At 46.1% G+C, this 13,303-nt stretch overlaps 1 protein-coding gene and 1 long non-coding RNA gene across 3 annotated transcripts; both read left to right on the top strand.

Moving 5' to 3' along the window:
• The first annotated feature begins 830 nt into the window (after positions 1-830).
• On the top strand, positions 831-4,724 carry LOC123088403 (uncharacterized). Of its 2 annotated transcripts, XR_006441860.1 has the most exons (5): positions 834-1,267; positions 1,835-1,927; positions 2,201-2,320; positions 2,824-3,179; positions 4,666-4,724. It is a non-coding gene; the product is annotated as an uncharacterized lncRNA (long non-coding RNA). The 2 variants fall into 2 exon arrangements; XR_006441859.1 differs by lacking the exon at positions 4,666-4,724 and having other exon boundaries at positions 831-1,267; positions 2,824-3,527.
• A 2,079-nt stretch (positions 4,725-6,803) lies between these two features.
• Positions 6,804-11,844, top strand: LOC123088401 (extra-large guanine nucleotide-binding protein 3). Its single transcript, XM_044510598.1, has 9 exons — positions 6,804-8,318; positions 8,401-8,538; positions 8,662-8,766; positions 8,887-9,069; positions 9,537-9,714; positions 9,796-10,040; positions 10,304-10,476; positions 10,776-10,973; positions 11,159-11,844. The coding sequence occupies exons 1-9, from the start codon at positions 7,239-7,241 to the stop codon at positions 11,592-11,594; spliced, it is 2,736 nt and encodes a 911-aa protein (XP_044366533.1). The 5' UTR covers positions 6,804-7,238; the 3' UTR covers positions 11,595-11,844.
• The last annotated feature ends 1,459 nt before the right edge of the window (positions 11,845-13,303 follow it).

Below are 13,303 nucleotides of genomic sequence, written 5' to 3'. Positions count from 1 at the left end.
ATCACTGTTGGTGGGAAAAAAATGCTTGGGACGTGCAAGTGACAGCGACGCTTACGTCGTGGAAGATGCCGCCGGAGTGGTTTAGTTTAGGTAGAAGAATCCATACGTTTAAGGTTTTCAGCGAGTGCAACTACGTGACGTGGTGATTATTGTAAAGTATCACTACTACTACCTCATTTGACGATTTCAGCTGAATGTGAAAAGACTTGTTTCTCTAGAGCATACTGGGATTTGCCTAAAGACCAAGAGCATCTATAGCCGGACTCTCCAAATTGATTGGCTGGACGCAGGATCACAAAAAGGAGGAAAAAAAAAGGTTGACCCAATCAAGCCCCTCAAAGCCCCCCCCCCCCCCCCCCAAGGCCCAAGTCGTCTGGCAATCCTCGTATTGCCCTCATATATATGGGACAAGTATGAAGAGTGCATGGGCGTGTCCGATTAGTGGTTCTGCGTCCTTCGCATAGGATTTGGCCCACCACAGAGCATCTTTTTCTATCTTTTTTTTCTCTCACTCCTCCAACAATCACATGCATGTGACCTGACATATAAGAAAAAAAGTGAGGGACATGGCTGAATAGACGGACAAATAGGAAGTCAAAACAGACACGTCCGAACACTGATCGGGTGCGTCCGCGGTGTGCCAAGTTCCACTATAGATGCCCTAATCTACTACCACTATAAAAGGAAGAGAGGGGCAGATCCAAACAATCATATCCATCCATCATCAAAATCTAATGGCTCTTAATCATTATGTGTTTAACGCTACCAACCACGCAATAAGCCACAGTCGATCGATAGTAATCTGCCCTGCAGTAAAAAAATAAAGAAAATCGCCCGCCCGCACGACCTCCTCCTTCTCCCGCACGACCTCCTTATCCTCCCGCAGCCGCGCCCTTCACCGCCTCCTCGCGCCGCCGGAGCCACGGGAAGCGGCCGCGGGTCGCCGGGAGCCTCCCCAGCCGCGGGAGCCCGCCCCCGCCGACCCCGCCCCCGCCACCGGAGCCGCCCCGCCGCGCCCTTCGCCGCCCCTCATCCTCGGCGGCGAGAGGCACGCAGGAGCCGCCGCCAGGGACGTGGACGTGTGCGGGCCAACCACCGGCGTACGAGGCCGCGCCTGAGCCTGCGGCGCGGCGGCGCGGAGCCCTCCGCCGCCAGTTCCCTGCCGGTTCGAGATCGCCACCGGTCCCCTCCGTGCCGTCATCGTCCTTCCTGCTACCAGCTCCGTCCTCCGCCCTATCTCCGCGGCAATGTTCTGCTCCATCCATCGGTAAGTAGCGACCATGTCGTCTCTCTCCGTTTCAATTCCTATAGTATTTTTCCCATGATGTTTCTTATCGATGCTGAAACTCAGGCGACTATGACCACTGTGTTTCTTTTTCCTGAATGACCATGATTTTCATTAGTTGTAACTGGTAAAGTAAGGCATGGCTGTTTGCTTCGGCCAAATCCAGCTCCATTATCAAATGAAATGTTAGGAGAAAGTAAGTTGGTAGCACTTCTCTTTTTCGAGAAGAGCTGGCATGATGGACAGGAGCGCTCTTTTGGTTTTGCTTAGCTGTTGGATAAAATGATCACCCAGTCAGTCATGGACTCATGGCCAGGTTAAATGTATTCAGCTGTATAATACTCATATGGTCAGACTGCTTTCTTCTGTCTTATATTCTAAGTTTTCTGAAGACATCCAACGGCCTTTGTACTGATTTATGTAGTTGTTGTTGCTAATGCTGTTGTACATACTACGTAATGTTATAATGGTGTTAAATTCTGAAATTCAAGCCTCCCATTGTATGTGGCTGAAGTGCTAAATTATCTCTTTTTCTTCTTACTATTCCAGGCGCAAACAACCTATAGAGTCAAGGAGTAGAATACCAAAATACGAGCTGCAAAAGTGACTCAAATTCCTCTTCCCTCACAAGTAACTACACTGGTAATTGTCCATGTGTGGATCTGGTTGACATGACCATATTTTTTGATGTTTGCCATTCAATTTTAACTACAATATTGTTTCTAGATAAGATATTGTTTTATGTATTATCATGGGTGCATTTTGTTAAGTTTCGTGCACAAGTTGTTGATATTTACACAATACTGTGTGTCCTATGAATACATGGCTGTGGCTATCATTAAGAGTATTCTGCTTCTGAAGTATTATTTTTCTTCTACGTTAGTTATTTGATTCTTGGGAGTTTGACAATTTCAGAGGTGGAGGCTGGCCTGCAGCTTGTGTGCGCGGAGGCTCGTGTGCGCGGAGGAGAAGCACACTTCACCGACAAGTTGTTCCCGCTATCCTCGCTGCCACTGCCAGTGACGGAACTTGGTGGTGAGCCTCTTCTCGCCCCCTCTCAGTTCTTCCCTTTTGATCTGGATGATTTGTTCATGTTGTTAGTGTTTAAAAATATCTTTCGTTGTTCTAGCTGATAATCTTGTTGGTCGCTGTCAGTGTGGTGCATATACACCTAGGCTTTAAGTTGTTGTGATTTTCCTATAAAATGTTGTTGAGGGCATGTAACTGAAATTGACATCAGAAATAGACTTGTTAAGTTTTTGTGTTGCCACCAAACAAAAGCAGGTATATAATCTACAAACCAGCATAGTCGACCAGTGTGATTTCATAAATATGTATACTTCTACAAAATGGAGTAGGAACATGCAGCTAAATTTACGATCATCAATTTTTCAGTTTTTTATAACTTGTGTTCTGAAGCAGTTTGTTTTCTTCAATTACATGATTTAGTAAAATAACATATGGCCAGTTCATTCCAAGTGTTGTTGATTGTAGCATATTTCGGCCTTATCTTCTAACATACTTCATGGTTTCATTAGTGGACAACATGCTGGAAAGAGAGTGTTCATCCCTATGATCCCTTTGGCGCCCTCGGAGGACATTTCACTTCCTTTCAAGTTGAAGAGGAAACAGTTCCCTGGATCGATCCTGGAGAGCCCCTTCCGTAACCAAGTCCCCTCCCCACTCGGAGTCCTCCGCCACTGACGCACGGGTAAGCGCCAGAGATGCGGTGCATCCACGCGGTTCAACGAGCTGCCGCTGTCGTAGATAACCAAGACGTACACGGAGATAAGCAAGATTCAGTGTGCTGCACTGCCCCCACGCGCTCTGAGGGTGCGATGTCCCCGACGTGTCCAAGACAAGGTCCAGGAAGACCCTCGCCTTCGTTATCCTGGTAAAGTTTTGCTGTTATTTTACTCCCCCAACTCCACTTACAGGGGAACAAAGAGTAAGAGTAATCCTGGGGATAATGGTATTTTCATTTGTGCTTCTAATTAATAGTATTACTGTCAGCTCCATCCTTAGAGCAATTGACGAAAATGACTATATCACCTAGATTGATAGACAATAATTATGCACAAACATGGCAATGTCCACAAAACAACTGCCGCTGCATTGCTAAGATGCAGCTTGATTTGGCCTCAATATTTTGATTTTTGAGTATTACTTTCTTCCACTCCTCTGCAAAATACTCCTATGTTCTAGCTTCTCAAGCCTCTACTCTCAACCAGTCCAGTTGTCCAGGTGTATTTTTTTTGATAAATATTGATTTTGTTTCCTTTATCCATCGGTTTCAATTCTGTATCCGCCGTTCTCAGGATAACTGTGTGATGTTGCCATGGGATCCAAAATAACTATTTTTTACTGAAGCTACAGACTTAAGCAGTTTCTACCATGTGTACTGTATTTTGAGTTAAACCTGAACGGCTTTCGTCGCATGATACACCACAGTGCTTTCATGTTTTTAGGAGGGTAGTTCTTCCCTGTGTTATGAATTAGGATCACTTAATAAGATTCTGGTATATTCTGCAAATTTTCTTGCTTTATGCATGAACCTATCATCAAGAATTGGATCTCTTATATGTGCATGTGCTGCTGTATATTGGTTGGGTGTTGATTTGCAGTAAGAGGAAATGTACTATTGTTCTCATCAATTTCTTTCATATCATCTTATAAAAATATGTTGTTTAAATATGAAGAGGTGGATAAGTTTTTGGCTTTAGTTACTGAATATCCAGATCCGGCTTGCTTCTCAGCTATGGCCTACATTTAGAAGAAATATGTTGTTTAAATATGAAGAGGTGGATAAGTTTCTGGCTTTAGTTACTGAATATCCGGATCCTGCTTGCTTCTCAGCCATGGCTTACATTTAGAGAAGACATGTTCATATGTAAGAGATTTAAGGTCAATGATCTCCCCCTATTGTAATGCTCATCATCTTAATTCAGACATTGCTATATATATGCACCATGGTTCATGACTGTACTTTTTTCTTACGTGTTTACGAAGTTTGTCAGTATTATTATGCAGAGATAACCTGTCATGGTTCTACGTTGATGTGTTCTTTCATTTGTCAATTTCTTTTGCTTTGAAGCAATGTTGATTGCCTCAAAGAATGGTTCCGCGTGGCTTACACGCTTATACCTACTTGAATGTTAAATTTTATTAGCAAATTCATCGAGAACAATGCCAACATTTTACGTCTTGCTACATGAAGCTATGTACTGCAGGGTACAACAGTGTCAACATTTCCGGTGCTCATTGACAATAAGATTGAAGATGTATTTTCTTGATTGGAAATATTATACCTCAAATTTAATTCAATCGTGGATACAATGACAACTTTATGCCCTGAATAACAAGTGATTATGTGAGTGTAGGAATTAGGACTGGTGACAACAACATGTGGAGTGGCACAACAAGTGGTGATGTGGAGTACCGAAGCAAGGGTAGTCAGGTAAATCCAACGGCGTGCACGTTTCGATCGCCGACTGCGATCGCCCTATTTGGACAAGGGGCACATTGGTTCATAAAACAATCAACACGTCTTTATGATTTAAATTTGAATTATGATAGAAATATTTCTGTTTCATAATCGAGACGTGTGTTACACGTACATGCTTACTAGTCACATGAAAAAACACAAACACATACGCACACCAAAATCCTTTTGTCAAGGGCATCGGTGGAGCCTTGTTGTCTCTTTATTTCTTCTCTTTTTCTTGCGATACAAACTCCTAAGCTAGCACACAAACCAACTCTATTAGAAAAAAAATACAGGAACTCGCAAAATGTACGCGGATTGAAAAAAGTACAAGAATTATAAAAAAACACATATTTGGAAAATGTACATGAATTTTGAAAAGTTATGTGAACTTTGAAAAATTACGCGAACTTCAAACATGTTCATGGATTTGAAATAATTATGGGAATTTTTTGTTTACATGAACCTTGTCCAGTTTCAGTATTTCAGGGTGCAAGTTATCCGTTTTGGGAGTTGAGGGAGGGGACACTAATTTCCAGGAGGGGAGGTTTGGGGGGGGGGGGGGGGGCACTAATTGTTGGTTGTTTTACATGAATTTTTGAAGATTGGATACACCATTTTTTTTCTCAATCTTGGAGAAGGCAATGGCTATCCCCCCCCCCCCTCTATCAACATGTAGGTCTGATACACTATGGAGCATAGTAACTCTAAAGATATTCTTCTTAACCCATAAATATCCAGGTTTATTCTAGTTCAGGTGTTATTTATTTGCTACTTCCTCCGCTCTGAAGAGTGTTTGGTGAGACTAAGGCACAATGTGGTGGTTCTTTCCTGTTTGGAAACTGCTTCACAATGTGGTGGTTCTTTCCTGTTTGGAAACTGCTTCGATAAGAGAGCCACAATTGCTTGTCACTAACCTACATCTTGCGAACCTCGCGAGTAGTCCCTCCCTCATTCGGGGTTAACCCATAACGTCTCGTAATAAATTCCCTTGAAAGAAGGAGCAAAGGGAGGGTGATCGAGGGAAAATTGAAGACATTCATATGAACCCCCCCCCCCCTCCCCCTAAACATTTACAAGTAATTTTTGGACATGAATACATACATGTCCAAATTTGTTCATATAGTTTTTTATATTTACAAAAATATTTTTGACGCTTAGGATAAAATACTCCCCAGAGCCGAATTGGATATAAGGTTTCAGATTTCTAAGGCTTGTAGATTTTAAGCTTGGCCAAGTTTATATTTAAAAAAGGGCTATTGCAGAAGAGTGACTGTGAAGATTCGCCTTTTCTTAATACATAGACATCATATGTTGTCCTAAGTTCATTCCAGCTTCAAAGTTCTTCATCTACTACTTCCTCCATTTGGATATTGCTAGGCCATGGGTTGTTTAAGCCAGACCAAAGCACAAAGCGACAATTTTTGTTGTTGTTTGGAAACCACTTCTATGAGAGCGCTATAATTGCTCGACATTACCCCCCAACCCCAAACGGATTCCGCCAACCCCGCGCGCAATCCTCCACCATTTGGGGTTAACCTTGAACAGAAGGAGCGAAAGGAGGGCGATAGAGGGAAAACCGAACGCGTTTCTCTCCGCCCCCCTAGTAGAAACGACCGAGCTCCCTTCGCCCACGGGCATGATGACCGCGGCCGGAGGAAGTACTCCCCTTCCCCAAGTCTGCAAGGCCTATCAATTTTTGTGTCCGAGTCAAAAGTTTGTAGGGCACACATGAATTTTGTGTTTGAGTCAAAAGTTTGCAAGGCGTGTATGAACTTGGTCTTTGAGTCAAAAGTTTAAAGTGTGTCCCCGTTCATTTCTACAATCCCCAAATAGGCCCTTTTTATTTTACATTTGGCGAAGTTTACGGAGGAACAAATCAAAGATACCCAGTAAATTTCGTTCAAAACTTTTAGAAGTTTAGTTTCGAAGATGCCAAGTAAATTCTCAAAGATTTTTCATTTAGCCGTTGATTAACTTGTTACCACAGTCCAAACGCGGTGAAAATCCCACCCTACCAACACACCACCGCACCAGCGGCGAAATATCCCCAACGGCCGCCGTCTCCTCCCCAGTTCTGAACCCGCTCTCCCCCTCTCGCCCACCATTTCCTTTCCACCCCCGGAGTTCGGCGGTAAATCTCGATTCCGCGGTTGGTGGCGCCCGGCCGGTCCGTCCAACCGCGCCGGCCGTCCCTTTCCCCGCCCGGCGGCTTGACCCGTTCCACAAAGATTTCGATTTTCCTCTTTCCTCCGTGCGTCTCCGGTTGACCGGCCTTGCCGATGTGCGGTGGGGAGCGCAGGGCCTTGACCGTCGTAGGGGCAAGCCAGGCCGGATAGGGCGGCGGCGGCGGCGACGGAGCCGGGTAATTCCCCACCAAAGGTCAGAGCTTTTCTCGACTCCACCGAGCTCCTCCTTGCGCGGCGGGTGCTCGGCGGATTGCGCCGGAGGAGGGGAGGGGAGGGGGAGATGGCGGGGGCGACGGAGACGGCGACCTGGGAGGATATGCTGCGGCGGATGCTGCCGCCGGGGGCCGCCATCCCGGAGGGCGCGGCGGGGAACCTCGACTACTCCATCGCGCTCGAGTACGACGGCCCGCCCGTCGCCTACGAGGTCCCCAGGATCGCGCCCGTCGACATGGCCGACGTGCCCACGGCCGAGCCCGTCTCCGCCTCCTACGGGCTCCTCGGGAACGGGGGCGCCGCCGTGCCCGTCGCGCCCGTCTTCAGGCCGCCGGCGAGCCGGGCGCGCGCCCGGGCGGAGCCGCCGCAGGCCAGGGGAGGCGCGGGGCCGGCCGACTCGGCGCCGCGGGACGAGGCCTCCAGGCCGGCAGCCCGAGCGCGCCAGGAGCCGCCGTCGCCCGTGCAGGTCAGGAGGAGCTCAGAGTTTGCCCATTCAGGCCCCCGGAATGAGGGGTACTCCGACTCTGACGACGACTCCCGGCGCTCCGTGTCGCGTGAGTCTGCGCCGAGCTACCGGGGCCAGAGCGACGGCAGCAGGCGTGCCATGGCTGCGCCGGAGGGGAGGAGGTCTCACGTGGTGACCTTCGGGCTGGCTGATGATAGCAAGTATGACCAGAGCAGCGAGCTCGACGACACCAGGTCGGAGCAGTTCGTGGCGGTGACCAGGACGGAGAAGAGGGGGAAGACCTGCGACCGGTGCGGCAAGAGGAAGTGGGAGAGCAAGGAGTCGTGCATCGTCTGCGACAAGAGGTACTGCGGCTACTGCCTGCTCAGGGCCATGGGGTCGATGCCGGAAGGCCGCAAGTGTATCACTTGCATTGGCCGGCCGATCTACGAGGGAAAGCGGTCGAAGCTGGGGAAGAGCTCGAGGATACTATCACGTCTGCTCAGCTCGCTGGAGGTAAGGCAGATCTTGAAAGCCGAGAAGGAGTGCCAGGCAAACCAGCTCCGGCCCGAGCAGCTCATCGTCAATGGCTTCCCTCTTTGTCAAGAAGAGATGTCAGACTTGCTTAGCTGCCCACGGCCTCCTCAAAATCTGAAGCCCGGAAGGTATTGGTATGACAAGGAGTCTGGCTTATGGGGAAAGGTAAGCCTCTTGGTAGTAGAGGAAACATAGTCATATTTGAGACCTGTACTTGCTGCTAATAATCTTCCGTTTACCCTGTCAGGAAGGGGAGAAGCCAAACCGGGTTGTCAGCACTAACCTCAACTTCAATGGAAAGATTCAGCCCAATGCTAGTAATGGCAACACTCAGGTTTATATGAATGGAAGGGAAATCACCAGCATCGAACGGAAAATTCTGAAGGTATCGATGCGCACTCTAAGCTACACAGAATTGAGAATCCTTATCTTTTTGTGTATATCACAATTATGGGGTGCCTGTATTTTGATTGGGCTTTTCACAATATCTGCATTATTATTCTTACAGTTTGCACAAGTTCAGTGTCCCCGCGATACTCACTTTTGGGTCTATCATGATGGTGGATATGAGGAAGAAGGCCAAAATAACATCAAAGGGAAGATATGGGAGTCAGTATGTATCATGTTCAATGCAGTTTCAATTCTTTCCCCTTCCTTTCTTAAACTAATGCATCCCTTCTTTTTGTTTGTTTGTTTGGTTTTAACATGATTTTCTGTATCCCCTGTTATGCAGCCTTTGACACGTTTTGTGTGCACCTTGGTTTCACTACCGGTGCCTCCTGCAAACTCTGTAGAGCCCAGAGATGATGCTCCTTATTCAGCAAGAACAGTGCCCGAATACTTAGACCAGAAAAGAATACAAAAACTTCTTATTCTTGGATCACCTGGAGCTGGAACAAGCACCATTTTTAAGCAGGTCAGACCGTGTTCTTGTAGAAAAATTTAATGCATTAGGTTCTGTTAGATGTTTATTTTGTTTGGACTTCAACTTACCTATATGCTTCCAGCGAACTATGGCTGGAAGTTGATTGCTAAAGTTTTTCCCTACATGTAGTAAAGCGGTTTGGTGTATAAACTTTTTTTTACTGTTCTGGAGTTTGGCTAGTTTTTTACATTTGTAAATGTTTCGGATGACACTTGTATGCGTGCCATGATACATTCTTCTGCAAGCTAGCGGTATTTATACATTAGTCTAGTCGCCGTAGCCTCATAGGTATCTTTGCTTCAAACAAATGTCTCAAAGTCTTTATGGAATATCATACAAGTTGTTCATCATCAGTTTATCATGCAATCTCCAGCTGAATCCTGACAGTCCAATTCATTTACTTTTGACTTTTTATTTATCTTGTATGTATTTTCATGGTGTTTGGTTTTACAACACAGGCTAAGTTACTATATGGAAGTAGATTTACCCCAGAAGAACTTGACAATATCAAACTAATGATCCAAAGCAACATGTTCAAGTACCTTGGGATTCTGCTAGAGGGCCGTGAGCGCTTCGAGGAAGAGGCTTTGGCTATATCAAACAACCCAAACTCAGAGGATGAGGATACCCAACAAGGTAGCAAGGAAACTAATGTTTCTTCCACTAATGTTTTTGAAGATCATATGCAGCATGCTGAAGTTGGGGTTTTTTATGCAGATGGAAACGAATCGAATGGTTTAAATTCCTGCATATACTCAATAAATGCCAAGCTGAAGAAGTTCTCAGATTGGCTTTTGGACATCATAGCAATGGGAGACCTAGATGCATTCTTCCCTGCAGCTACACGTGAATATGCTCCAGTTGTTGATGAGTTGTGGAAGCATCCTGCCATACAAGCAACATATAAAAGAAAGGATGAATTGTATTTTCTCCCTGACGTTGCTGAATATTTCTTGAGCAGGGTATACATCAAACCATTTATATGTGATTTCAGTGCGGAATGGTCCCTTACTTTAACCTGTTCACAGCCTGTATTACAAAGATTATGCTGCACCGGCACTTCATATTATGACAACTAAGCGTTTCTGGACTTCACCCATCGTCCTTCCTTTGTCTAGAATGGTCCAGCATTAGCACAGTGCATGCCCCTCGCTTTTGTTTGTGTACACAGTAATTGTTATTTGAGTACCTAAATTGATTTGTCTCTTTTATGCCATCCTTGCAGGCTATTGAAGTATCAAGCAATGAGTATGAACCTTCAGAGAAAGATGTCTTGTATGCTGAAGGAGTATCACAAGGAAATGGATTGGCCTTTATTGACTTCACTCTGGACGAACGGAACCCTATGTCAGAACTCTATGGTGACAGTCATGACCCAAGCTCTCAGGCACAAAACAAGTAAACTCTCTTCCTGTCTCATGTCTAAACTGCATCTAAATCCTTCTATTTGCTGTCTACAGTTTACCTGAAAAAGTCTTGCAATCTTTTTAAAGATATTAACATTGATGTCGGTATTGTGGAACGTATCTGTTGATCGTGGTGAAAAGGCATAGCCACTGCAATTTTTCCCTACTTCATCAGTAGTGCAGTATGTAGGTTGCCTGCTTTTTGCATTTGCATGTGTTGATCACTCTTTCCTCATGAGAAACAAGTTGCAAAAAACTTAAATTTTCTCATCTACTTTTATCCCTTATCAGATATCAGCTGATTAGAGTCAACGCCAAGGGCTTGAATGAGGGCTGCAAATGGGTTGAAATGTTTGAGGATGTCCGCGCTGTTATATTCTCTATAGCACTCAGTGACTATGACCAGCTGGGAGCCCCTGCCAGTGGCAGCAGTAGGCGCCTCGAGAATAAGATGATTCAGAGCAGGGACTTGTTTGAGGCCACAATCAGGTAAAGTAACCTTCTCAGTTGCATTTGCGAAATGGTCCTGTAGGGGCTAAGAATCTGGTAAACTGCACATTACTGATTCTGTCTTGCCTAATATAGAGAATGAGAACATTTTTACAGCTTGCCTAGGGTTAGCTAAGCTCAATTCCTAGATGAAAACTTACTGAATCTATACATTCTTTGCCCAGGCACCCGTCTTTCCGCGACACACCATTCGTCCTGGTGCTCAACAAGTTCGACATCTTCGAGGAGAAGATCGGGCGGTCCCCGCTGACCGCCTGCGAGTGGTTCAGCGACTTCGACCCGCTCCGCACCCACAACAACCAGTCGATGGCGCAGCAGGCCTTCTTCTACGTGGCGATGAAGTTCAAGAACCTGTACGCGGCGCACACGGGCGACCGGAAGCTCTTTGTGTGGCAGGCGCGCGCCCGCGACGGCCCCACCGTCGACGAGGCCTTCCGGTACATCAGGGAGGTGCTGCGGTGGGAGGACGAGAAGGAGTACGGGGGATTCTGCCCGGACGAGTCCTTCTACAGCACCACCGAGCTCAGCTCCTCCCGCCTCGTCGAACAGGATTGGCAGCAACATCCCGCCGCCGACCAGCGACCAGGGAGCGGCGCATAGGCTGTTGCTGCTAGTTGTACAGTGCTGCCGCCGTTGCTGTGTTAGCTAAGCCAGCGTTTATACATACAGCTTGTTTCAGAGTGGACCGTTGTTGTGTAGTGGTAAAAATTTGGTGATAGATATAGCTCAAGGGAAAACACATGGCTGCCTTGTGATACCATTTGGTTCTGAGCTGATGGTGATGGATCTGTTTGGGGTTCATGCAGCTGGAGAAATCAAAATGCTCTGCACCAGCTTAGATTGATGTCAATTTTTGTCCATGTTTGCCTTGCCAAATTTTGGCAATTTTTTCTACTTTCTCTTTGGCCAACAGTAGAAGGTTTTGAACCGGGCTTCGGGAAGGTAAAGGTGCCTAGCGAAATTTTAGTAAAAATTCTAATGGACACTTGCCTGTATCTCCTTGTTACTCCCTCCGTCCGGAAATACTTGTCATCAAAATGGATAAAAGAAGATGTATCTAGATGTATTTTAGTTCTAGATACATTCCTTTTTATCCATTTTGATGACAAGTATTTTCGGACGGAGGGAGTACTACTTACTAGATCTTCATCGCCAATATCTCAAGGGTTCCCCTGAAAGATATATTACACAGCATGAATCAGCCAAAGGAAAAATAGCAGATATTAAACATGTTTACAATAACAATGATATTAACTCATTTAAAAACGATTTATTTCTTTATTTTTTGCAGTTTCGGTTCTCTGCACATATGTTGTTCAATATTTTTCTGGACGATAAGGATATTTTTTTTTTTGAACGCTCACCGGGGGGAGAGCTTCCCCACCTGAATATATTACCACTCAATGGAAGTTCGAGAATTACAACAGAGAAAAGTTACAACATCAGCTTTTTAGGGTATAGCCGAGGATAAGAAGTGAAGCCAATGCTTAGCGAATAAATTGTCTTCCTTCTTTTTGAACCGAAAAACCCATAGAGAGAAATCAGCGACAATGTTGCGTAGCGTGGTCCTGTGAGAGTGGTCTTCGTTTCTGAAAACTAGGGCGTTTCTTGAGTCCCATAGTTTCCAAGAGATAGTCAGAGCGACCGATGGCCATATGTTGGGGTTGAGGCCCTGAAGCGTTGGGTGTTGGAGTAGATCATCAAGAGAGGTTGGAGCTTGCAGACCCAGGGAGGTCCAGACTTGTGTAGCATAAGAACAGCTGGAGATGAGGTGGAGCGCGTCCTCATGAGGGTCTTGACAGCGAGGGCATGCGGCTGACTGTGCAATGTGCTTGCGAAACAAGTTGGCCTTCGTGTTCAGCCGATCGCGGAGGAGTAGCCATGCGAAGATCTTGACCTTGATCGGGACTTTTGAGGCCCAAACAAGATCATGGTGTGGGTCGGTGTAGTCTTCAGCAACAATAGAGGAGTAAGCATTCTTGGCTGAGAACGGCAGGCCATGGGTGAGAGACCGTTCGTCCGGTTGGTCCACTTGTTGGAAGTCCTGCAAAACAACAGCACACTATCCAGCTCGCGAGCAGCAGCATTAGACAGACGGTTCCGCAGGTTCGCCAATAAGCTGGTTTGCCAGACAGTAGCCATTAAAACCTTGTCATCAATGGAGTGTGAGAAAAGGTTGGGGAAAACTTTTTGTAGTGGTGACTGTAGAAGCCATTTATCTAGCCAGAAGAAGGTGGAGAGGCCATTGTATGTGATGACAAAGGAATGCTCAATTAGCAGTGGCAAGTTGTTGTTGATAACCTTCCATA

This window comes from Triticum aestivum, chromosome 4A (genome assembly GCF_018294505.1).
Source record: "Triticum aestivum cultivar Chinese Spring chromosome 4A, IWGSC CS RefSeq v2.1, whole genome shotgun sequence".
In the NCBI taxonomy this organism is placed as follows: domain Eukaryota; kingdom Viridiplantae; phylum Streptophyta; class Magnoliopsida; order Poales; family Poaceae; genus Triticum; species Triticum aestivum.
This window is presented reverse-complemented; position numbering and strand designations above follow the sequence as displayed.